This window comes from Protomyctophum parallelum (genome assembly GCF_964188405.1).
Source record: "Protomyctophum parallelum genome assembly, chromosome: 22".
Lineage (NCBI taxonomy): Eukaryota > Metazoa > Chordata > Actinopteri > Myctophiformes > Myctophidae > Protomyctophum > Protomyctophum parallelum.
In genome coordinates, this window is record NC_139714.1 from 7,083,764 (window position 1) to 7,110,469 (window position 26,706).

The following is a 26,706-nucleotide window of genomic DNA, read 5'->3' on the forward strand; positions in this document are numbered from 1 at the left end:
TCAGCAGTTTGACCCGGCCGGCGGGGTGTAGTTGCTCAGCTCCCTGCGGATGGTGCTGAAGGGCGACAGCTCCAGCTCCGTGGTGCACTCGTGCTCGTTGTCGTCGCTGGCGGCGGCCGAGGGCGGCGCGTGCTCGCAGCAGCAGGCGCAGCAGCAGCAGCAGCACTCCAGGAAGGCGCGGCCCAGCGGGCGGCACAGCAGCAGCAGCAGCAGCGGCGTGACGGCGGCGCGGCAGAACAGCAGCAGCTGCGAGAGCAGGTGCAGCACGGCCATGGTGCGCTCGGGCATGCCGGCCGCCATGTACGCCGACACGATGTTGCACACGTTCTCCGGCACCACGCAGGCGCCGTAGACGATGGCCAGCGCCACCACGGTGCAGTTCATCTGGAGGGACGGACGGGACAGACAGAGCTTTATTCACCACGGTGCAGTTCATTCTAGACCAGTGGTTCCCAACCTTTTTATACCGAAGTACCACCTAAGAAAATATTTTTGAGCTCCATGTACCACCATAATAAATAACATTTTTTATTTAGTTCGTTAAAATACAGGAGCGTATAGGCTACCTGCCATTTTTTGTTCCATTCCTAAGTTAATAATGCTGCTGCTCTGACAAAACGTCTAATCACTAATCAGCACAACTAATGACATTTCTAATGTGATTAATCCGTTCTCAAATCTTCTATTAGCAGCTAGGTGTGCTGCCCATTTCAGCACGGCTGGAAAGCCTATATATCAACCAATTGCTTGGTCAGAAGAACTACCTGTAGTAATATAAATATTTCATTCACTTGAAGATGAACACAATGATTATTGTATGTTTTGGAACATTTCGTCTATGCAATCACAATGCCACTGTGACCCCTACTAGTACACTCACCTGGCTCTCCAGGCGGATCTGCTTCTTGTTGCCGCGCGCGCTCGACTGCTCGGCGCGGCGGATCTTGCGGGCGGTGACCAGCGAGCAGCCGATGGTGAAGAGCGTGGGCAGGCAGAAGTAGCAGCCGAAGCACCACCAGAGGCGCGCGCCCTGGTACGTCAGGCCCAGCACGTAGAGCGTGTCCGGCAGGCCGGTGGAGATGCGGATGATGCAGCGCTCCACGGGCGGCTCGTCGGGCAGGTCCGTGTCCTCCTCCACCACCAGCTGACGGATGAGCAGCTCGGGCAGCGAGAGGAGCAGCGCGCCGATCCAGATGACTGCCAGCTTGGCCGTGGTGGACGTGCAGTTCTCGATCATCTCGTAGTACATCTGCACGTTGGTGGCGGCGCGGAAGCGGTCGATGCACAGCGCGCACAGCGTGAAGGTGGTCACGCCCAAAGAGGCAACCTGGAGGGGGCAGGGGGAGAGAGAGAGGTGATTTCACTATCAATAAACATAAGAGCAAATTAATGAAACATGTATAGTACATTACACAGGCTGAAAGACATTAATTAGCCACCAAGAGCAGAATGTAGAAGCTAAGGGGGAGAGAGAGAGAGAGGGAGAGAGGGAGAGAGAGAGAGAAAAGCTATATTAGCATATATTAATAGTGTGTTAAGCACTTATATTCTTTGGCACGGGCGGCACAATCTCTAATGCCTGTTGAATAATCATAATACTCCCTCTTGAATTTAAATTGAGAGCAACTGAGAGACTGACAAAGAGGGAGGTAGAGAGAGAGAGAGGCGGGTACATTTTATAATGTCATATGATTATATATTCAGCTTCACTTGAGTAAGACATACTGTAGCACTTGTACACGATAAAACTGAATTGGCTGGACATACTTTAACAGGTGTTCAAGTCATATGCTGTTTCCGTTTATTGAACAATAAAACATTCTACATTCCGTCACTGATCACATGGCCCAAATAATTGATTTTCTGGTTCTAGGCTACACAGAAAGGATTGGGGAAAGGATTCTTAGTAAAAAAAAATCTGAGTACTTTTTTGTGGCTTTCGCTTTTATTTAAAGTCTGGCACACTGCCAGACTGTAGGGATGCTCCGATCACGTTTTTGGGGGCCGATCCCGATCACCGATCTTTTTTTTTAAGATCGGCCGATTCCGATTCCGATCCCGATCTTTTTTAAATATTTTTTATAAAAAAAATTATAATTTTTTTTTTTTTTTTTTTTTTTACTTATAAAAAAACCTGGCAACCCGCGCCCCGCGGTCATTTTCCGCTAACCTGAGCGGGGCTCCCTAGCCTGCTGGAGGGGCTCCCATCATCTCATGCACCCTCGAGAGAAAAAAAAGGGACAAAATGCAGCCTTGAGCCTACTGTACCAATGTAACGTTGTGGTCTTGTGGAGCTGCTTGATCACCTTCTCCTCCTCCTGTCCTTAAATTGCCAATACCAATAAATCCACACTAAAGTAGTGTGAATACTTCCACAGCCTAATCAATCTGTCAATCTTTGTCAACTCAGCATGTGTTGACAACCAGTGGCGGAACAACATTGGGCCGGACTGGGTGGTGAGACAGCACGACCGGGCCTCACCCCCCCCCCCCCCCCCCCAACGGAAAAATAATAATAATTTACGCAAACAGTTGCTGCTAATTTGAGCAGGCGTGCATGAACGAGAGAGGAGTTATGTGTGTGACAGTGTGAGGAGCTCATCACAGTCACAGATGGAGGGAAAGTGTTATATTTTGACTATTATTTATGCTACATATCATTGATCGCGTCTGTGTCTGTGACATTACGCAGCAGTGCACACACACGAGAGAGAGAGAGAGACGTAGAGAGAGAGAGAGAGAGGTGCTGCGTTGTTTTGTGTCTCCAGCAGAGTTTGTAGTGTCTCCATCTCTCTCTGGAAGAGGTTGACCATGAACTCTTTCACCGAGCTGAGGCGCTCCAACACAAACAAATCTGACGCTAAGCTAATAAATAGGCTACTCATCTTTGTGTTCTGTTTCACCTTATTGCGGAGCTGAGTGACGCACACAGGGAAAAGCAACAAGAAGGGGTTTAGAAGCGAAAAAGTCCGTTGTGGAAGTCCACACAAGTCCTCACAGAGTGATTAGCCTATGAGTGACAGCCAGGTGCTGCCACTTTTGGAGCGTGGCTGAGGATGTCTGTTCTGTGAGACAGACTCCACGGTGCTTGTACAGTCCAGCACAGTACATTCTCATCAGACATGATATTTTGCTAAAGTGTAGGCTATTATAGGTTATATAATCTCTGTATCTGGTTAATTGCGGGATTCGCGGGGGCCCGCTGGGTGAAGACGTGAGTGCTCTCTCGCTCTGTCTCTCTTTTCTCTCTCTCTCCCTGGGGTGTGTGGGGGGGGGGGGGGGGATTTTAGTTGCGCTGCCTTCGACAGCGCTATATTTCTCCAGTAGCGGTGCCGAACCGAGAAAGTGACACATTATTTTGGATGCAAAACTGCGCAGATTTTTGATTTGTTGATCGGTTTCGCGGATCGGTGGATTTTGCACGGCCGTTCCGATACGATCGATCGGTGATCGGCCACGATCGATCGGCCACCGATTGATCGGAGCATCCCTACCAGACTGGATTACCAGCCAAGGTGCCTGGACCGCTGAGCCACGGCCCAGGCCCCGAATACTTATTCTACCACTGACTGTATTAAACTCTACATTGTAGCAAGCTGAAAAGCCCCCCGTAATGCTTCAATGCTTGAAGAGGGAATGTGAAACAGATGGCACCCAAGATGGAGACAGAGGGATGGAGATAGGATGAGGAAGGGGGGGGGGGGGGGGGGGGATATTTTCTCACACCCAGCGATGGGACCACCAGGGGTGAGAGAGAATGCCAGTTATATAAGGACGTTATTTACAGCTGCCCAACGCAATATCGCTACCAACTCAAACTACACTGTCAAATCCTGTGTTCGTTTAGAACACACATAATGTGCAGAATACACACATATTTGACGAAAATAGCGGATATTTTCGGCTACGAGATTTGGTGGAGGAGGGAAAAAGGAGTGGGCTCAAGGATAGGTACCTGGGGGACCTGGGTCTGTGACGTATGTAGGGATTAAGAGGTTAATACTACATAAGTATGTGAAAACCAAATGTTGGTCAACTGAGAATTGACTAGAAATAAGTAAAGAAAGTACTTGGAGAAGGGAAACTAAATTGAGTTTACCTCATGACTTTCTTTGTACAGCATTTCTCCATTAAACATTGGGGGCACAAAACTATGACCAAACGTGTTGTTTCAGATCACCGGGCCGGGCGATGACGTGAAAAATGTGAAATTGGCGACCGAGCTGAACATGCTTTTTCTGTTTTCTAAAGAGATGGGGAGAGATGGGGAGTGCGTGCGTGCGTGCGTGTGAGATCCTCAGTGTGGGGGAAAAAACCTTAGAAAACACATTATTATTCCTGGCTCTCGTTTGTTTTTGTTTTTGTAACGCAATTATTGTCTTAAAAGCCTTTGCAACGGAGGAGGAGGTGAGAACATCTGCTCCTGCTAGGTTACAACTCATTTGGCTGAAAAGATCTGGAAAGTGTCGCTCTGCAGCTGCTGTTAGTGTGTGTGTGTGTGTGTGTGTGTGTGTGTGTGTGTGTGTGTGTGTGTGTGTGTGTGTGTGCGCGCGCGTGTGTGTCAGTATATTAGATAACTCTCCACCATCACTCCCCCCTCTCATTACTGTACAGTGTCTCTCACTCCTCTCTGGCAACCTTCCACCTTCCCTCACTCTGCCTCCCGTCTTCCTCTTTGTTCAGTCCTCCATCTTTTCTCTTCTATTTCCACATGCTCTCTCTCTCTCTCCCCCCCCCCCCCTTTGTTGCTTCTCTCTCACACACTTAATGCTCTCACTTAACGACCTGCTGTCTCTTTTCTCTACTTCTGTTCCCCTTTCTATCACCATCCATCCATCCCTCCATCCCTCCCTCCCTCCATCCCTCCATCCCTCCCTCCAGGCCCTTTCTCTATTTATGTCTCCCTCCTTCACTCTCTTCCTTGGACCTCTTTCTCTCCTTCCTGCCTTCCATTCTTCCCACCATCCTGTTTCAAGACATCTCTCTCTCTCTCTCTCTCTCTCTCTCTCTCTCTCTCTCTCCATCTCTCCATCTTCTTCTCTGACTTAATTACCGTTGTTTCCCAGATGGCCCCAGTGTGCCATGACTCCTCTGCTCTAAACACACACGCATGTACGTACACTGTAACCATGATGCAAACCCACGCATTAAATCTAATTTCTCTCTCTCTCTCTCTCTTTCTGTCTTGCACGCACGCACGCGCGCGCGCACACACACACACACACACACACACACACACACACACACACACACACACACACACACACACACACACACACACACACACACACACACACTCCCACAGAGGTTGGTGGAGTCTAATGATGGAGTGACCAGTTGGAACAGCAAGGGGTCAGCAGGGTATAGTGACCACCAGTAGTCATCTGAGTCATGCACACATCACGCACATGCGCACGCACACACGGACACACACACACACACACACACACACACACACACACACATGCACATACTGTACGCACACACATACGCATGCACATATCATGTACATACGCATGCACATATGCACGCACACATTCATTGGGCAAAGCTTGTACTGTGTTGTGAATTTGTGATTTTGTTTATTGTGAATTGTGAGAGATTACTCATTATGAATATACCAGCGCAGGGGCCTTGTGGTTGGTTAGTTTGTCGGTTATATAAGATAGAAGATATATGGAGGAAATGAGCCTGTGACATAAAACATTAATACTGAATCCCACATTAGTGAAAGCCTTTATAAACAATACCTGTTTTTGCATTATAAGACTTTCTTTGCCATTCAGAAAGTACCTACGAACGAAGGCCTTAGATTTATAAAGAGCTGTTACCAACCTCATACTAATTTGGTGCTCTGCTTCGTAGAATATAAAGTAAAAGGCAAACTTTATCCCTGCAGCGTGCGTGCGTGCGTGCACACACACACACACACACACACTGAGTCAGGTGCGTATGTGAGGTAAATTTTTCATGTTGTGAACAACAGGCTTGGAACAGTTTTAAAGGCTGTCACATAGGAGGCAGGAAGCAAGCCTTTGATCAGGGAAGGGTGCGTGTGTGTCAAGGGGTTAGATGGGTAGGGGGGGGGGGTGGGGGGCGCAAACAAGCTCTGCTTTGTACTGGGTACTGGAGTAGAGACAAGAGTGAGTGAGAGAGTCAGGCCTAGTGATGGTGTGTGTGTGTGTGTGTGTGTGTGTGTGTGGGAGTAAAGATATGTTTGTGTGTATTTTTATTTTATGTATGCAGTGTGTGGAGGGCATGGGGTGAGGGGGGCTGTGTGTGTATGCGCGCAATGAGATAAACAGAGGACACTATACAATATGTGTATGAGTGGTATACTGTATGTGTGTTCATGGTCAGGTGTTTGCCAGTAAAGTGTGAAGGTGAGGGTCGGTTTGCATATATTATGCAAATTATTTTGTATGATGGCGACACAGTGTACAATAAAGAGAGAAAGAATACAATACAGTGGTAAAGGTCTGTAAGCAAGGGACATACAGACATGACTGCTCATGCTGCTTTTTTACCGTGTTCTGTAAACCCTTTGAAACCTTGCTTAATTAGAAAAGCGCTATATACTGTACACATAAATTTGTTATCATGACTGGAGTGCAAGAGTTAACAGTTTCGCTGCGGAACCCACTAAAACTGTCTTTTTTCCCATTGTCTTTTCCTGCCGAATCCACTAAACCGGCCTTTTGTTTTATATGTTTAATTCACCGTTTTCTGATAACTTTTAAATACCGGCTTTGTCGCGAACCTCGTGACGAGGACGACGCTTTATGATGACGTAACTGGAAATCACTGGCTTGCAAGGGCTTCTGGGTAACTGAGTTCAATGCAAGTCAACAGGGTTTCCTGGTCGGATCCTTCTCGCTCTGTTCTGTGTTTTTGATTCGCATCACGGAAGTGGATAATTTTCCGACTTAGTAACAAGCGATGGGACTTTTTTTATTTTTCAGCAGGATTTTCATGAAATAGAGGTACAATTAAGACGCCATAATTCTTCAAAGGTTACTGTAAACAGCGACAGGGAAGGTAACTTCTCATTTATAACGCAGTAAATCAAATCAAAGTAGTTGATTTAAAAGATTATGAAAAGAAGAAATCAATTTTGAGGGGGAAATTGCTTGCAGAGCAATCAATATGATATAAATAGGCTATAACATCTCCTCAATCTGGGTTGTGAAACCCACATGGATCAATTTGAGAGAGACTCAGAAGACCTTGCAGGAGATACTTTACATTAAACTAAAAGACAAAGTGAAGTAATTTACTGCCTTCTAAATAAGAACCGACATGATTCATGAAACTCAATTCGGAAAATGTATTCTGGAGTCTCAGGACTGCCACAGAGGAATTTGTGGATGTGGTACTGCTGCGTTATTGTACAAAAGCCAGAACATGGACAATGCCAGAGTGTATTAATCAAAATGGCTAATTTTATTACAACCAAGGGACTCAGCCCTCAGCATGAATTTGACACTATTTTGTCTGAAAATAATATTCGACCCTGTCACACTGAAGTCTGCTGGTTGCACAAATGCACTGTGCTCAAATGCTTCCAGGCTACGTCTGGAAATTGGAATATTCATGAACGACAAAAGTTGTTGCAGACAGTAGTTGAATATTGAGCCGGTATGAACCGGTACAGTGACACTCGGGCACTCTCATGAGTCATGGCATGAGTCTATTTATAACGAAGTACCAGCACTTCTGGTGAAGGCACACACGTTGGGAAGCTGTGCCCAATTGCGTAGACACGGGGCAGAAAGGCAGAAAGCCTGCAGCGATAAAGTATGAAATGCTGATTAACACTTTCAGGGCTTTAAATTAATATATCCATCCTACCTAGGCTGCCTAGATTGTTTTAACTTTAGAGCATACGCCAAAGTATTTGCGTCTTTAGTCCATGAAAATCCGCCTGAAAATAGTTCCATGGGTTGTTGTAGAAGAGAAAAAACATGCGACCATCGCGATCGAAACGACAACAGGCTGCAAGGGCTCGCAGAGCCCAGTTCACTTGCATTGGACTCATTTTCCCAGAAGCCCTTGCATCCCAGAGCACTGCTCGATTTACGGTTTCGTCATCATGACTCGACGGCCTCGTCACCAGGTCCACGACAAATCCGCCCTTTCTTTTTAATTATTAAACAACGGCAAATTAAACACATGAAACAAATAGCGGGTGGAACACGGAGTGAGCAGCAAAACTGTGTAAATAGTATACACATTCCTGTTAAGTCCTGTGCCTGAAATCCATAGGAAAAGCATTGTTACCCATCATGTATTGAGTATTGTGAATGAATACTATGATGACAACATTCATGCCTTTCAGCGTTGGAGGCAAGGTAAGCAAGCACAGACAAAAATAAATAATGGCCTGTGAAGTACAATGAGTTTGACACCCATTTTTCTATTAGACATTTTCCCGGTCACGCTACTGTACGCTGGCAAAATGACAGCAGAGCTGGCATCAGGCTAGAAGAACGGACACTTTTTGCAATAAAATCCGACACAGGCGCCCTGATTTTATGCCTGAAAACGCAGAGGTTTTGTTTCTAAACATTATATTCAACATTGGCCTTATCTACAAGGAAAGGATTGAATGAGAGAAGAGGATGGTGCATTGATGCACACAATACAAGTGTGTACAAGGATAGTGTACATGGATTTTTTTTTATTTATAATCTTGGCTATTGGCCCAGATATTGTTATCAGCTATTCATCATGGTTCGATTAAATCATGTATGTTATTATTACTACAACTTCATATTTTTCTGCTCCAGCCGGAGTTCACAAGGAAACTGGGGTGACATTGTTTCATTATGCCCAAATTGAATATAAATTATTCAATTATTCAGTGGAAGTCTGGACGTGACATTCCACATGCAGCTACAGCCCTTAACCACTTTTAAATTAGCATCCCTATTTTGGTCTTCACTACAGGCGGAATTTTGTCAAACATTTTTGTCCGAGCTGTGTCATAGACCTTTCGTTACATTCAGATTCAGATCTTACAGAGGCCAGTTTCGAATTGCAGCCATCCGTAGGTGCCCTTTGAGAGCGGTTTTGAAGGAGTCAATGGATTCACATGTCTTAATGACTGTTGGTAGGGCGTTCCACATTTTGGTGGCATAGGAGCGAAAATAATTTAGTCCCTTGTTTGTGCCGAATCTGGGTTGTACATGGTTTGTTGTCGATGTCTCCATTTTGACTGATACCTGTCCATTCAAATTCTAGACGTGCCCACCACAAAGTTATTAGAGCAGCCGCGGCCGGCAGCCAGCGAAAACTAGAGTTCTGAACAGGCCTGAAAATTAAGGCCCGGCCCTACCTGGGCCCTAACTGGGCTGGCCCGAGGCCCCACCTGGCCTTACTAATTAGCACACATTTTATGTCCTACCCGGCCCGAAAACGTCAATTAAAAAAGAAAAGAAAAGAAAAGGTCCATATAGGGGCTTTCCCATTTTATGGGCATTTCCCGTTTCAGTGCGACCTTGACCTTTAGGACACCAGCCCCTCCCCCAGCACCTGATGTCTCCCCCTCTGCAGTGTGATCTTGGGGGATCATGCATCAACTGGCACCGACTGCAAATGTATCTTGCTTTTGCAGATTTTGCAATTTATTTTCGTTCTTTTTTTTGGTCATGAAGATTTATGGTAGAGCATTTAAAGTTGAGGCAGATTTAATAAGCGTATAATAACAGCATTTTAACGTTGTGCTTGCAGAAGTGCTTTGAATAAATGATGGCCTTTGAATGAAGCAGAGGAGAACACAGGACATATTTAGACGTGAGCCACTCATTTCACAACTTTATTTCCCAGGAAATGTCTTGGGGTTAAAATAGAGTGACCTGTTGCACTAATTGTGCAAATTGTTTGATTTTACAATGGAAACGCCAGATTCACTCAGTGAAAAGTGAATGTAAACAATCTGTAATTTCCTTCTCCTCATCCTCCAAGTTATCAAAATGATACACCATGATAGTCACTGTTTTAAGGAGGACTTTACACCTCTTGCTCACAAATGTCCCCCCAGAATAGGCAAGCATGGGGTTCAAGTGGTTAAACCTAAATGATAAATAGTTTGAATTTACACAGAGCTGGGGCAACCTAGACCAGGAATCCTAATCACCTATTCAACCTCAGCCGACAGGAAAAACAAAGAAACAAAAACATATTTGGTATGTTTCCAAAATATATTTGAATATATATTTGGTATATTATAGGTCTAGGCTAATTAAAGCACAACATATTTTTCATTTCCACACAAAAATCACCAACAAAAGCAAGGCTGCTGTATTTGTGCCACAAATGAGGGAGACACTCCCCCCGGTTCTGTTTTTGCTGCTAATGCTCCATTAGCTTTCTGGCTGAAGGGCCCTGGGAGCCAGTGGCACCGAGGGCTCATGTTATTAATTGGAGGTTAACTGCAACTTGGGGGGAACGACGGCAGCCATATTGTGTCTAAAAGAGCTGTAAGGGGAAATGGCTGTTATCTGCTGATGAATGGGCTGTCACTGATGTGCACTGACACGAAAGCACATACACACACGTAAACAAACACACAAGCAACAGCAGTCACATTAACACAATCATAATGCACGCACGCACACACACACACACACGCACACATGTTCATGCATTTGAATACATAGACACACTCGAAACTGACACAACACACACACAATCACACATGCACGTGAATTGAAAATGCATTGAAATGCACATAGAGGATTTACAACGAGGCTGACACCATCTCTCTCGTGTGTGTGTGTGTGTGTGTGTGTGTGTGCGCGCATGTGCGTGTGTGAAGAGTTATAGTCTGGTCTTGACTGGATTGGGTCAGATATTCAACACAGAGACAGATTTAGTGCACGCACGCACGCACGCATGCAGGTTGTAGGTCATGCATATTAGTAGAACAAGAGACAGACTACTGGGAGTAGCTCTTTGTTTCTCTGGCACATTTAAAGGTGTGTGTGTGTGTGTGTGTGTGTGTGTGTGTGTGTGTGTGTGTGTGTGTGTGTGTGTGTGTGTGTGTGTGTGTGTGTGTGTGTTTGTGTGGTCTGATGTCCACTTGCCAACGAAGAACTTGAAAAGTGGGAGAAACACAAAATTGAGACTCTGAATGCAGAATTCTGCAATGCATCCTATGCATCCAACACAATTACAAAGAGAGTATTTACATGTTATATTTATGTAAAGGAAAGTGACCCAGACACGCTCCATAACAAGACCTGAGGACGATTCTACAAATGCCTTCTAAATCAGACAATTTTCTGAAAAACCTATGTTTCTATGTTAGTGGTGATCAACCTTTTTCACGTCAAGGACCCCCAGAATTATCTGTATTTGGCTGCGGGCCCCCAATGTAGTTCTAGGGACCTCCCAGAAGCAAATATTTGAGTTAAAATATTCGCTCTGAACGAATATATATTCAAAGATTTGCGCCACATTTTCAAGATTTTTCAAAAATAGAAGATCTACAAGCTCGCTAAGAGCTTGTAGATCTGCTATTTTATAGTATAGTATAAGTATAACATAATGCTTAAAACACCAAAAGGGGTTCCCGCCTAGAAGGGGTTAACCTATTAGAGATATGCCACCTCAGCCAGCTGGATTATGTGCACAAGCACAGTCACCAGACAGAACATATCCACTGGACCATAAGCCAAATTATATGAGAACAAAAAGAAACACTGGAATTAACCCAGAACCAGCGCAAATTGATATCCTATTTAGCCATAAACAATGAATAGACAGCGGCAGAATACCTGAGCACTGTGACCGACACAAAACAAAGAGAAGCCTTGGCTTCTATAGCCTAGGGCTAGGCTCAGTGGGCACAGTCTGCTGTGTCCACTGACACCAAGAAAGGCAGCCAAAGGCTCCCAAGAGAAGACAGACTGTTTGTCCACTGGTGGAAACTGAGCTATACACTTCCTACCTGCCAAATGTAGCTCTAAGCGAAGGTTCAATAAGGAAGATCTCTGTCATCAGCAGAGAGGCGAGCACTTCTAGCCAATCTGCAGTCAGCCCAGGCTGGACTCGGCATGCCTTTAAATATCACTGCCTCTGATACTACTACATCTGCACTGCCACCACCAGCGTCTAGACTCCAATGGGGATTCTCCCTATTAAAAGCTAATCTTATGCATTCAAGGGGAATTTCTTCCTAACCGTTTTATTTTCACAAAATCATGTTGATACTAGACAAAGTGCCAATCGGCACAGGTCTCCACCAGGGCAGGTCAGGTTGTGGCCTCATGGTGGCGCTATAACAGGCTGTTGAGGAAGATTTGGGCCGGAGGTTCGTGTTGGAGGGATGCAGGTACAATGTTTTTCCATGTGTGCATACATAAGTTGTATACAGATCGATGCAGTTATAGCTAAAAACAGGAATTGGCCTGTTATAGCGCCACCGCGAGGCTGATTTTGAGGAAAAAATTGTGGCATGTCGTCCTCTGCCTAGTGAAAATGTGCGTGTATAATTTAACGGAAATTGCACACTGTGTTTGTGATTTGTGGCCTTTTTTCGAAATGGACGAATCGTGTGAGCTTTGGAAGCCAATCTTAGCCAATCAGGATGGAAGATGGGAAATGGTGGCGCTCCGTGTTGATCACATGACTATGGAGATAGTGTATACCGATTTGCGTGAAATTTGGATAAAATCTGAAGGAGTAATAATAGAAAATGTGTTTTACATATGTGGGCCTCCTGGTGGCGCTATAAAGAGCAGATGTGAAAAATTCCAGGCAAACGTTTTTCCTCTAGGGAGTTGGCATACAAAGTTATCCACAGATCCGTGCAGTTAGAGGTAAAAACACTTTTCGGCCAGTTATAGCGCCACCTTGAGTCTGAGTTGAAATTGTTCATGTGGCATTTCGTCCTCGGCCTAGTGGGAATGTGGGTGCACAATTTCACGGAAATCACGCGATGTGTTCATGATTTGCAGCATTTTGTTTGAAACTGAGCACTCCTGTGAACTTTGGAAGCCAATCTTAACCAATCAGGATGGAGTCTGAGAAATCTGAAAGACTGGTTTCGTTGAATGGCTCTAGAGAGACTGTGTACCAATTTGCGTGATGTTTGGACAAAATCTGTAGGTGTACTGTGCAAAAACTTGTTTTGCACAAAGCGGCCTCCTGGTGGCGCTATAACAGGCCGTTCTGGAAAGTTTGGGGCAGAGGTTCATCGTTGGCATCGAGGGAGTGTGTGTGCAAAATGTGGCATCGACCGGGTTAACGGTGGCCGAGATTAGCTGCTCACGGACACACGGACGGACGGACGGACACACACACGGACGGACGGACACACGGACGGACGGAGTGCAAAACATACTCTCCCCACATGCCTTCGGCCTGGTGGAGACAAATATGTATTTTGACCAAAAATAAATAAACATATGGTCCTTTAAGAAAATCATAATCTAACGTCAGCTCACGTAGAACAGGAAGAGTTGCAGCATAAACACTGCACGGACTCGCATGTCATATCATCTAGAACAGATGTAAACAAAAAACTAATTGTGCGATTGAATAAGAGTTCTAGCGTTTGATCGATACGGACGATAAATCTGCTAATTCGGTGTCGAATGGATACGTGTCTTCATATACGGTAAGAAAACAGCGTGTGTGAAACTCCCCTTTAAATGTAAATCTAATCTCCAAAATGTTATCTTTTATGCAATACAATTTCGCAACAACTTGATCTCTCCTTTTATTGTGCCAAGACATTACCGTGCCAAGACATCAGAGACACATACTTAGTATTACTTACACATACACAGATTACAAACACCCAAAGATAGTTTGAAAGCATAAAGACTCCCATATCTGCTGGGTAGTAAAACAATGTGCGCAAACAGCAGCAAGGTTTGTGAGCTGGGACAACTGTCCAGTGGAATAAAATCACGATAAAGTCAGACAATCATAATGCTAGTGTATATATTAGTTATATTGTTTTAGTTTAATATTTTAGTTTTGTACCTATACTACACTGTGAAGTTGAAATGTCACACTGTCTCTGTTTGTACATATGCTATTGTACTAGTAGGCCTACATGTACAGTACAGTGTATATCCTTAAAGGGTGCATTTGCTTTTGGTTTGTTTTCTTTGACAATTGTAAATGCATTCCCGTGCCAATGCAACCACTTTGAATTGAATGAGAGAGAGAGAGAGAGAGAGAGAGAGAGAGAGAGAGAGAATTGAGATTGAGGATGGCATACAGGTAGAGACTATAATGCAGTATGCAGCGGATGCCTGCTGGGCCAGAACTACAGTATATCAACCAATATACCTTCTGGACAACAGTGGCCTCCAAGCACTTTAATTTGGCCTGTTGGGAAATGTACACTCTCCTCTCCTCTCCGGTGCACACTATTGCTTTGCTATCTGTCTCAGTGTGTACACAATGTTCATCGAACTCAGAGTGTTCAAATGGAACCAAATGGACCTGTAAAGGGTCCATTTTGGTTAGTTTTGAACACTCTCTGGGTTTACTATAACACTGACAATTTGTATGTGTAGTGTGTACCAAGGCCAATGCCTAAAGCAGCATTTTCACTAGGATAACAATTATCTTCCATTGAATTGTATCCTGCCATATTACCAAAGCTCTGCTGTTGTCGGTGTATACATGGCTACAGCCTACAGGGGCTTTCATTGTGTTCGGTCACCTCCTATCTCAAAGTGTTCAGATTGATGTGAATGCAGAGTGTTGTTAATAATACATTGTACTCTTTTATTATACATCAATGCCCCCATTACTGCACTGTATGTGTGGCTATGATCCGTCTACTCTGCCCACACTTGGTGTTCTATTCTTTATGATTAGATTTTCTATTAATAATGTACATTCACATGCAGACATAAAATAAGACGTGGAAATGTGCCTGTGACTTCACGGTGACAGATCTAAGCAAAAATCACACCTGTGTGAAGTGAGCGGTGCAACTACAGTATACATTTATTGTAGTTACTGTACTGTACTGTGGTCTGTATACTGTATTGTAGTGCACTGTGCTCTCTACTGTACTGCCACTTTACTCTGTGCTGTACTCTACTGGCCACTTCAGGGGGTGCAGCTTTCCGTGCTTGGACATACAGACAGGGACAGGGACAGACATACGGACACACATAGCTCCTTAAAACCTCTTAAGCCCCAATCTCCCGCCGGCGGGGCAGCGGCTGTCCACCTCATTAACAGCTTTCAGCAGGAAAATGGGGCTGGTCAAGGTCTCAGGTTCCATATTTTTTATTTTCCCTCCTGGACCCCCCTGGGGTTTCAGAGGTTTTAATGGAGCAGAGGCACCGCTCAAAAACGCTGCAGTTGGAGCCAGACCCATCGGACAAATTCGTTATCCGCATCCGACCAAAAGAACCTGACATCGGTCGGGCTCTAGCACAATGTGTCATTTGACAAACACAGACAGTCACTCTGCATCTGCTTCGTTCCTCAGATGTATATTCATGTATGTCAGTAATTATAACATTTTGCCTAATTACAACCTGGCGTTCGGCTAATCTTTGCTTTGTGTCGGTGTTGCTGTGTGGTCTCGTCATCTCGTGATGGTACAATTTCATTGGCCAGACAAAAGGCTGTCTGAACGAATGAACCCCGACATCAATTATGCACACGTGCTAATTATATATGCTGAATAATTTACATATCTGCCAATTAACACTCCGCCGCGCCTATTACATCAGCCGAGCTAAGAGGAGGACACACGAGACTGAGTACGCCTGTGTGTGTGTGTGTGTGTGTGTGTGTGTGTGTGTGTGTGTGTGTGTGTGTGTGTGTGTGTGCGTGTGTGCGTGTGTGCGTGTGCGCGCGCATGTGAGCGAGCCATACCCCTGTGGCTTTTTTCTAATCACTGATAATGGATTGAGAGAGAGAGAGAGAGAGAGAGAGAGAGAGGGAGAGAGAGAGAGAGAGAGAGAGCAGAGCAGAGTGACAGCAGACCGAGGAAAGGCATAGACAATTTAGGAGAGATGTGCAGACAGGAGAGACAGAGGGAGAGATATGGAGCAGAGATTGATAGATGGAGCGGAGAGACAGTACATCCCCAGTGCAGGGAAGGCCGTCCCACCCATCTGGAAGGTGTGTGTGTGTGTGTGTGTGTGTGTGTGTGTGAGAGAGATAAATGTCTTGATTCGATCGATGAGATATATAGATAGGTAAGACAAGGTAGCCACGGGCATATAGCAGGCAAGGCACACTGAGAGAGAGAGAGAGAGAGATTGTGTTGCTAAGGGACGGACAGACAGACAGACAGACAGACCGACTGACCGTTTAGAATGCCATCGCCCATCAATGCATTGGAAGGCACTAAATCCTGTTTAATCAGAGCATTGAATGCTCTCAATAACCATCTACTACCAAGATCTCAGTAGGCTGCATTCTGTGCGGTTGATCACGGCTCCTGTTTGGACAGCGACGACGCGTGTTGTCAACTGACTGCGTGCACGCCGGTTAAGACTGATATAAGGTTAGGGGACTTACGTGGCTGGTTAAGACCGATATAAGGTTAGGGGACTTACGTGGCTGGTTAAGACCGATATAAGGTTAGGGGACTTACGTGGCTGGTTAAGACTGAGTTTGTTAGACGGAACACGGAACACAACCTGTTTTCACCGCTTCGACAACTTGTTTCTCATATAAACTTGAATTTCTTTCGATAAATATGCTATGGTCTTGCCAAATATCCATTCATATTTCATATACAGCCCTTATTTAAAAAGTATATTTTTTAATGCGGAGAATCGGACCGGACAGCTCTCGGAGAGGCTTTTGGTTTTGTGAAATGAGCTCAACTCCGCCTCCTCAAACCACGCTGTTCTCTGATTGGCTAGATGCAGCTTTTAAAAGCTTCAACTTTTAAAAGCTGCTTTAAAGTTAAGTTTTGGGGAGAAAAAAAAAACGCAAAAAAAAAAAAGCTGTTCATTCCAAGCTTCAAAATGCAAAAGCTGCTCTGCATAGAGATAACATGGGACCACGAAGCTAAAGCAGAAGCTAGCTTCTTTGGTGTGAATGGAGCTTCAGGGTTATTAATAGAGATGCCCAGATACTGTATCGTTATCAGAAAAGTATCGATATCGGTTCATATCGGTATCGGCGACTGCCAGTCTAAGCACCGATTCGACACGGTATAAGGGGCTGACACTATGGCAGGTAAATACAATGTTGGGGCATGTGGAGTTTGCTTTCGAGTTGCCCAAACTGCAAATCAAATCAAATCAAATTTCATTTGTATAGCGCATTTACATCGACCAAGGTCAAACCAAAGCGCTTCACATTTACAAAGCATAATGACATACACAGGCAAAACAGAAAAAAGGGGATAAAACAAAGCAATTATTTCAAGTGCACATATGAGTGAGGAGTCTGCTATAAACATAAACACAACACGAGATATATAGCTAGATAGCTATAGACACAACACGAGATCACAACACTGGTATCGGTATTCGGTACCAGTGTTGGGAACGAAAACATCTGTTCATCCCTAGTTATTATTGTCGGACGTGCATCATCGCTGTCAAAACAGTAGCCGTGATCAACGCACAGATGCAGCCTACTGAATTTTTCAATTTCTACTAATTTCTCCAAAATGTCACAATATAACACTTTGCGCTGGGGACGGTTGCAGTGGGATAGTAGTCTACTGCATCATTCAATTAAACGTGATTTTGTCCCTTCCAATGTGTTGATGGCATTCGAATCCGCTAGGCAGGCAGACAGACAGGCAGGCAGAAGGCAGGGATGTGCTGTCTACCTGATGAGCTGTGAGACAAGGCATACGCAGTGAAATCCTCAATGTTCATTGAACTCTGAAGCGTGTACAAATGGAACCGAATGGACCCGTGTAGGGTCCAACTGAACACTGGGGGTTTTACTGTGTCCACTCATATTTAATAGATCTAGAATGTGTCTGTGGAATGGCTTTGGTCACAGTAATTGAAACTGTAGAGATTGATAGAGCACAGGTGCACGCACTGTGTGTGTGTGTGTGTGTGTGTGTGTGTGTGTGTGTGTGTGTATGTGTGTGTGTGTGTGTGTGTGTGTGTGTGTGCACGCACATGTACACCTAAAACAATGGTCACACGGTGCAGTGTTGACCCATGTACAGTATGTGCCTACAGTATATACAGGCTGTGGTATAGTTTGTGTGGCCGTGTATGCACAACTACAATGTATGTGTGTAAAATGTCACAAGTACATGAGTGAAAGTGAAAGTGTGCGTCAAACTGATCGATGTGTTGCATTACCTCCAATCTGAACACAACGCACTGATCGGTCTGTCGGTCTCTCTCTAACCCTCCCAAAGCTACTTCATATCCTTTGCATCTTCTGACATCCGCAGTCTCTTCCTCCCCATCTCTCTCTCTCTCGCTCTCTGTATGTCAGCCCTGCCTCTTTCCTTCTCTCTCGGGAGCTACGGCTTCTCTGTCTCTCCATCTCTGTCGCTCTCTTCATCTCTCTCTTGACAGCCTGCCTATTTTTCATCTCTCTCTCTCTCTCTCTCTCTCTCTCTCTCCTCATCCTGTCTTTCTCTTTCTAACCCTACATCTCAGCCATCTTTCTGCTCCATAGCTACTGTACCACTCTGCTTCCATCTCTGTATCTCTTATTTGTCTCTGAGCCTACAGATTCCCACATCCCTCATGCTGCATATACACAGTAGCTGTGGTTCCTCATCCCCTTCCCTCATTCTCTTCTGTCATTCTCTTCCTTGAAGGTAGAGAACAGCATATACTATTCCATATCATGGTAATTTATTTTCTTTAAAACCTTGGTAAAATAAAGGTTTTCAAGGCAGGAGGCCCACCCATCTGACCACTGAACGCGCCGAGGTGTTATGTTTTTGAGACCTTTGACAGCCACTGATCTAGACAACAATATCACTTGCTTTATTTATTATTTAAAGCAGCTGTCCAAGTATGAATAGTCTTGACATCACGAGTGGGAGACGTTACTAGTTGTTGTAAATAGTGTATTTACTGTACTTAACTGTGTTAAGTATTGTCCTTTACAAGGGTGGAATGAATGATCACCCCGAAACTACACACAAAATATTTGATTAATCTGAATGTATCTGAATAAAAGTAAATATACATCACATATATGTTTTCTTTGTCCATTTGTCCCAAGTGCACAGTTGCACACACTGTGACATCCACTCATCCACTGCTCATTTGGAAAACAGTACTATTTCTGACTACTGACTCGTCTTGTGGTCCTGTGTGACTGAATTTGGGTTAAGTGAGGTAAGTTGCTCTGCAGGGGGTGTGTGTGTGTGTGTGTGTGTGTGTGTGTGTGTGTGTGTGTGTGTGTGTGTGTGTGTGTGTGTGTGTGTGTGTGTGTGTGTGTGTGTGTGTGTGTGTGTGTGTGTGTGTGTGTGTGTGTGTTATAGTACAGCTTTGAGCTACATGAATCACTGCCTCGATGGATGCTCGCTCTAATAAACACATACATCACATACAGAGAGACTTATAGTGGCCTCAGTAAGCTAGAATTGCTTTGTTGTAGGTGTAGGTGAGCCACCTACAGTAGCATCAGAAAAGCAAAACAGAAAAACAAGCCCTGAGTAAGAAAAACGTGAGAACATGAAAGCAAACCTTTTAAACAAATGACCAAGAGTTGTGAGCCTTTATACGTGCTATTTTAGCTTTTTTTAAAGGTATAAAATAAGGCTTAAGTGCAGGAAAAGGCGACTTATGCCATATATCACCATAACACCAAAATCCCAGGCGATGTCTAGTCTAACAATAGTGGTATCTATATAATAAAAGGCGACTTATGCCATATCATCATATAACACCAAAATCCCAGGCGATGTCTAGTCTAACAATACCGGTATCTATATAATATCTCTAACCTATATTGCCCAACCCTAATGTCAAACCCATGGGAACCTTTCCGAGTGTCACCTTGGTCTGTTTGGCTCATGAACCCTGGACAAAAGGGACACCCACACGTGGCCCTATGACCTCAGACCCCCCCCCCCCCCCAGAAACACCACACGTGGCCCTATGACCTCAGACCCCCCCCCCCCCCCCCCCCAGAAACACCACACGTGGCCCTATGACCTCAGACCCCCCCCCAGGAACAGGCGAGCATGAGCAAGCTGCTGGTCTGGTGGCCCCTGAACAATGATGGATGTTTGTCCTTGGTTTAATAACTACAGGAAGCGTACCCAGTTCAATATTTGTGATTTTCAGCAGACAAAAGAATTTGGAATTGGCATTTTTTACGCGCCATTCCGACCACGGTTACACCACACACAGCAGCGTGAGAAGTTGTATAATGATTCTTGAAAGACACAATAGCCTTCATGTGACCTTGATCTGACATTTATGGTCAAGAGTGACGGTCATACTAGTTACATGTCCCTGCTTCGGCTACACTCTGGAGCAGGGAATAATGGATTTCAATGAACAGTGGTCCATAACCAGGGTTACTAACTAAATATAACATATACAAAGTGTGGTGGTGTTTACCTGCAGAAGCACTTTGTCCTGTCGCTGTATTGTTTTGGAACGCTTATATGAAACGATTTTAAGATGACCCCATGCTATTCTCCATAGAGAAGTTACTTATTCCGTGAACCAGGCAGAACCAGGGGATGAGCAAGTGACGTCAGGACTTTGGCGCTCTATATCTTGACCCCAGGGGGGGAACACAACCCCTATAGGTTAAGAAGCCCTGCTCAGTACAATGGGTATTGATGTTTGGCTAAATCTGATACCGCTGTAATTACTGAGTCTTAACTACTTAACTCTATAGGGTTAGCCAATCTAAATAGACTGTTCCCCCTAGACTGGGGATGCAGGGGTTCATGTGGCTCTGTGAATGTGACAGCAGCATTGGATGTCTGTTGTTAGCAAGGTGCACTGTGTGACATGTCCCTCCCCCGAAACACGTGTGTGTGTGTGTGTGTGTGTGTGTGTGTGTGTGTGTGTGAGATGAGACAGCAGAGAAAGAAAGCTGACTGTGTGAAAGAAGCAAGCAGAGGCGTAAATGGAATTTGTGGGTTTACTGTACTGTACGTGAGACAGTGGGAACTGGGGCGTGAGATACTGAAATACAAAGTGTTTGTGTGTGCATGCTCACCCCGCAGCCTACATACAGTACATGTATAGCCTATGTGTGCGTGCTTGTCTGTGTGTATCTGACTGAATGTAGCTGCTTGCGTACTTTCTCCATCCGTATTAAAACCTCAGAGGTCGTTTAAAGGCATAATATCAAATTTCTCCCTGTGTTTAACTGTTTTAACCCATCGTTTCCCTCTATAGCAGCAGTCATCGTGCAGCCATTGGAGTAGTGCAGCGGTGATTACCTGTGGAAACACACTGCCCTCTCGCTGTATGTTGGTGTCTTCACTGTTTGTTTTGGTAGACGGGGAACAAACAGTGAAAACACCTAAATACAGCGTGAGGTGCAGCACACTACTCCAGTGACTGATGACGGCTGGTTTACTTTGTACACTACCTTGAGTTACAAATCGATAAGTCAATACTGAGGACTTTACTATAGGCCTGCATATAGGCCTACTCTGAGAGTGTGCACAAATGTAACAAAATGGGAGTGAGGATTTTACTCTATAGGGCTACATCTTGCGCCACCATTATCCCTAAACATATTTGCCATTTGTGTGTGTTGCCTGGAGGCAGGGAGAGGCGAGGCAGTCTCTTTGGTAACAGGTGTACGGGTGACAGACAGAAATGTCTTTGTTAGGTGGCAGGAGGGTGACACTGGAGCTCGGAGAGCATAGCGCCTATCTGGCTGGCTGTGAGCAAATCACAGACACGTTAGCGTGATGACAAATGTCTGTATGTGCAGTATACATTCAGGTGGTGGTAGACTGTACTGTACTATATAATTGACAGTGGAGATTTCTCACTGTTTACTTCAAAGGAACACTTCATCCATTGTATCTTCATATATTATTAACTAGTCCGGTCATTTCACCCACCGTCCTTATATCCGGACTATGGGACTGCAACCACATCCTACAGATCCCATTGTCTAGACTGCGAGGACCGTTCAAAAATAACACTATATAAGTCGCTTAAATTTGGGGGGAAAGAGAGAAATTGGCTTTGTCACTCTCTACACATGCCATTGGTCAATGCCCATGTGCAAGTACAGATCAATCAGTCAACCCACTGAGGAGAAAACTTGGTTCCAGACAGACAGAGGTTTCTTCATTTTATAGGATGGAATATAGGATTCCAGTAAATATGGTAGAATAGTAGGATAATGCTCATTATAAGATGCTACAATTTCTGTCAAGTGGCTCTATGTGTCTCAGAGGTGGGCTGTAAACAATCTACCGATGACATCATGGGGGGTGGGGGGGGGGGGGGTTCCAAACAAATGAAGACTATAGTCTTTGTCTTCCTGGAAAGTTAGCTCGCTGAAATAGAAGCCATTGTCCATGTCATCAGTGTTGACTGTCCACAGCTCACTTCTGTCACAGAGCGAGTAGACGGAAGTAATAAGCATCATCGAGGACTGATTATAACTTGATACGGTAAGGTTGAAAATGAGTAAACTGGAGCATGTGATATGATCCGAGTTTCTGTTGTACAGTACAATTTCGTCCTAAATGGCGTGGACCTGCTAAGAGAAAGACTGCTATAGCCACATTTGGTAGAAATTGTCCATGTATAGGTCATGTCAAAGCATTTTGTTTTTGAACATTGTTTTGTCGATGCTGAATATGTCGGTCAGGCTTATTGTACCGACAATAAGTGGCTTATTGTCAGTATCAGCCGGTAACGCACAGGAATCTGTCCCCGTTACAATGCGCTATAGACCCCTGGGAGATGGAATGCTGAGGTGGAGCGCCACACCTATACCATCAGCTCCCAGTACTTAACCGCACGACTTGCCACACCCAAACTCTGCCAGTCATACGCTGAGTTGGCGTTGCCCGGGATTGAACCCATGAGCTTGTGGTTCAAATGCTAGAGCTCTACCGACACAAATATGATGAATAGTGAATACTGATCTACTATCCACCCTGACCACTGACCCAGCCTCGGTTGCTGCTGCGGTCAACCAGTTGTCTGGCATGCCAACACATTTTGTTTCGGTACATAAAGCTTTATTACTGTGTGATTTGCCTCTGATTTGTTTTCGTTCAGCTACCATGTTCGCTTTGAGCGTTTCAACTGTCCAATGAATGACTGGCTGTGCTTTTATGATAATGGTTTGAATCATCAATATTGATACATAAGCCATAATAGAACACAATAGAATAGTTTGTAATGGGATAGGACAATATAACATTCCCTCTTATCGCAACAAGTGTCAGAACAGAATAGCAATTATAGAGGGAGCGTGTGTGTGTGTGTGTGTGTGTGTGTGTGTGTGTGTGTGTGCGCTACAACAACATTTCCAAGAACAGAATGGAAACTTACCTCCAGGTACGGGACCACTTTACAGGTGAACTCCCCGAGCAGGTAGGTCTTGGTCAGCTCGTGGAAGACGACCATGGGCAGACAGAAGAAGATGAGGGTAAAGTCCCACACGGCCAGGTTGGCGAGCAGCGAGTTGGAGATGCTCTTCATGTAGTAGTTCTGGCACACGATGCAGAGGATGGCCATGTTGCCCAGGATGCCCACGAGGAAGATCACGCCGGACACGGCGGTGATTGCGTAGGCGCCGTACGTCTCGCTGGTCACCGGGTAGAACGGGTTCTTGATCTCGTTGCCGAAGTCCGGCGAGTTGGGGGGCGTCATCGGCGTGGCGTCCCACGGGTTGAGATCCCGGTACGTGTGGTCGTCCCTCTGCGGGAAGAGGAGGGGTTGCAGCGGTTATAATTGAACTATAATCGAACATATTGAAAATAGTCAATAATCAATTCAATTAAAAAAATTTCATGTCGAATTGTCATTGGTTCATAAAAAGGAAGATAAAATATAAAAAATATATTAGATTTGTACAGTAATAGTAGCCTAATCACTAAGAAGATAATGGATACTTGCCGTCCTAGTGAAGAGGTCGGGGGGCAGGTCGGTGGAGGTGAGCGCCAGCGGCTTGGGGAGCGGTTCCCATGGCGCCACCGCCTCGGACAGCGGGGCCGGGCCTAGTGCGCTTTTGTTCAGCCGTGTTCTCCCCCTCTTGGAGTCTTTCTTGTGCTCGTCTTTTGTGCCCCTTTTACGCCGGTCCCCCTCCGCCCCTCCTCCCCACGTGTGGCCCATTGAAGAGGGCTTATCGGCCGTATTGTAGTGGCGTCCACCTGCCAGCGTCCCCGCGCCGTCGCCATTCAACTTTCTCCTCTTGTTGTGGCGACGACGCGTCGGGTCCTTGCGCGGGACGACGGCGGCGGGTCCTGCCGTCCGGTTTGAGTTGTGTTTATGCCCGACGACGCGCCTCTTTCCACTCGACAATAACACCCCTTTCCGCGGTTGACTGGAGTTAGGCGCTCCCATATGAACAGCCCCGTGCCCGTGCGCCTCCGCCGAGGACGCACCTGTGGCGCGCCCCGCCGAGAGCGCTCGGTCGCGGGCTTTGTTCTGGCGAGGCTCCCGGGGAGAGGAGGACCCATGGAGGGTCCAGCCAGTGAAGTAGACCGTGCCGTTGTCAGAAGAGCCTCGATCTCTAGTTCGTTTAACCTCCCCATTACTGACGCAATTTGTCAGTGATAATAACACGAATAACGTCCACAGCGGCAGAGTGTGCATGGTCCACGGTGATTGTGCGCGGATAGAATCCTCTATTTATTTTTTATTTTTTACAAGTGCATCGTCGGAGCTATTTGTCCGTCAGCATGAGGAGCATCGTGCTGTGATCTTTCTTTCCCGTTCAGTCAACACCCATATTCGCGACGCAGAACTCAGCAGCGTCCAAGTAAAGAAATCCCACCGACTTAAACATCATTATTCCGAATATGACGTTTAAATCCACGTTTTAACTGCAGTTAGTGTATTGTAGTCTCCGGTCCAAAACGGGCGGGTGCTTTCTCTCTCTCCACACCTGCTACGATGTCTCCCTGATTTTCTCCCTTGATTTTAGTCCCGCTAATAAAAGTACACAACGATTCACATGGCCATCATCCGATCCGAATGTATAAGTAACATATTTCAAAGTAGCCCAATCGAAATGGTTGCACTTGCATATATATCCAGAGGCATGATGCGTGCAGAACAACCCGGTCTTCGATCCAGGCAGTGAAGGCAGGGGATCAAGAGGAGAGGAGCTGTGCTGTGTCTCCCTGCAGGCTGAATTATACACACACACAGAATGCATGTAATAGGCTTCAATAGAATAGTTTTGTGGGCTTGGCTGTGTTGGAAGAAGCAGCAGCAAACCAGCAATGCGGTGCTGCCTGCGAGCGCAAAGCCCCTCTTGTCTTGTGTTGGATGGATAGATATGCACACTGCACACACACACACAGAGAGAGAGAGAGAGAGAGAGAGAGAGAGAGCAGAGGGGAGGGGTTGAAATCGAGGCTGTTGTGTGAGGCGCGGCTTCACTTCGTCGCCTCTCCTCCAGTCTCCTCACTCGTCCCCGCCGTTCCACGTCGTCCACACCGCTGTCCCCTAGCTCTTCCTTCCCTTCTCTCTCCGTCTCGGCTGTCTGTCCCTCAGCGCGGTGGGCAGGGCGTCTCGACTAGTCGACTCTCGACCAAAGGAAAACGGAGCCCCCCCCCAGGCTATAACCTCGATCTGTCAGTCCTCATCCATCACCACGATTTACGGAGGGAAGCATCCAGCGGCCCCGGAGCGGAATACATCCATGGCCCGAGGCAGACGGGCTCGCCACGCCCATAATCATCAGACGTGCTATAATAGCCTATATATTTTATTGCCAAAATGGTAGATTATGCAGTATATGCACTCAAGCAGCGGCGCCGCTGCAAACATCGACCGGCTTGATGCCACGTGCACTTAAAGTGAGGGCATTGGGCTAATTGGGGACACCGCTGCACCCATCCTGCCTATAGGCTAGACCTCAGTCTATGGGCTAGACAAGACAAGGAGGCAGAGGCTGATGTGTTTTTTTAACTGTGGGTAATGGTAATTCAATTATTTACGGTTAGTTTGAATGGGAACTATAGACATTGTGTGCTCCTGCGGTTCAATAGCTCGCAATTGTGCATATAGCTATTATAGCCTATACAAAATCCACACTTACCATTTTTCATGTAGCCTGCACTGTAACGCAATGATTGCGTCAGTATTTCCACTTGCACTATAAAATGACATTTATATTGCTTACAAACAGAGGGGTCCAAGATAAATCACAGCAGGTCCTCTAGTGCTATACGTTTATTATATTTTGACACTTTGACAGACTTGAATTGATTTGAATTGCGAGTTTAATGTTATTTTGAATTTGAATGCTTTACACTCTCAGCTAAATAAGGATTAGTGCTTGCCCAAATTTTTAATGTCATGGACCCCAGTTTGATATGGCTATTAGGCCTCGGTGGTAATGGGTCTAAACGGCTGAATGGGTGGAGAGAGGAAGTGATATTAGGAAGTATTACCTGTGTGTGTTTTAATTTGTGTTTGAAAAGAGACAAATAGTTTTTGAGCCGTTATATACAAGATAAGTCTTTCTGAGAAAGACAGCACAGGACTACTAGGCCTAATACTCTCCCCCTGAAAGGAGAAGAATCAGGATTTCATAACTGTCAAACGGTCAAAGAGGCATCATTCTGTATCACGCACGTCATCTGTT

The 26,706-nt window shown here is 45.5% G+C and overlaps 1 protein-coding gene across 1 annotated transcript; it reads right to left on the reverse strand.

The window, feature by feature from the left end:
* Positions 1-25,154, reverse strand: gpr37b (G protein-coupled receptor 37b; the record flags this gene model as incomplete). Its single annotated transcript, XM_083757538.1, has 4 exons — positions 24,006-25,154; positions 23,439-23,807; positions 881-1,327; positions 1-384 (listed from the first exon to the last, which is right to left on the reverse strand). The coding sequence occupies exons 1-4, from the start codon at positions 24,702-24,704 to the stop codon at positions 1-3; spliced, it is 1,899 nt and encodes a 632-aa protein (XP_083613664.1). The 5' UTR covers positions 24,705-25,154.
* Between the last annotated feature and the right edge of the window lie 1,552 nt (positions 25,155-26,706).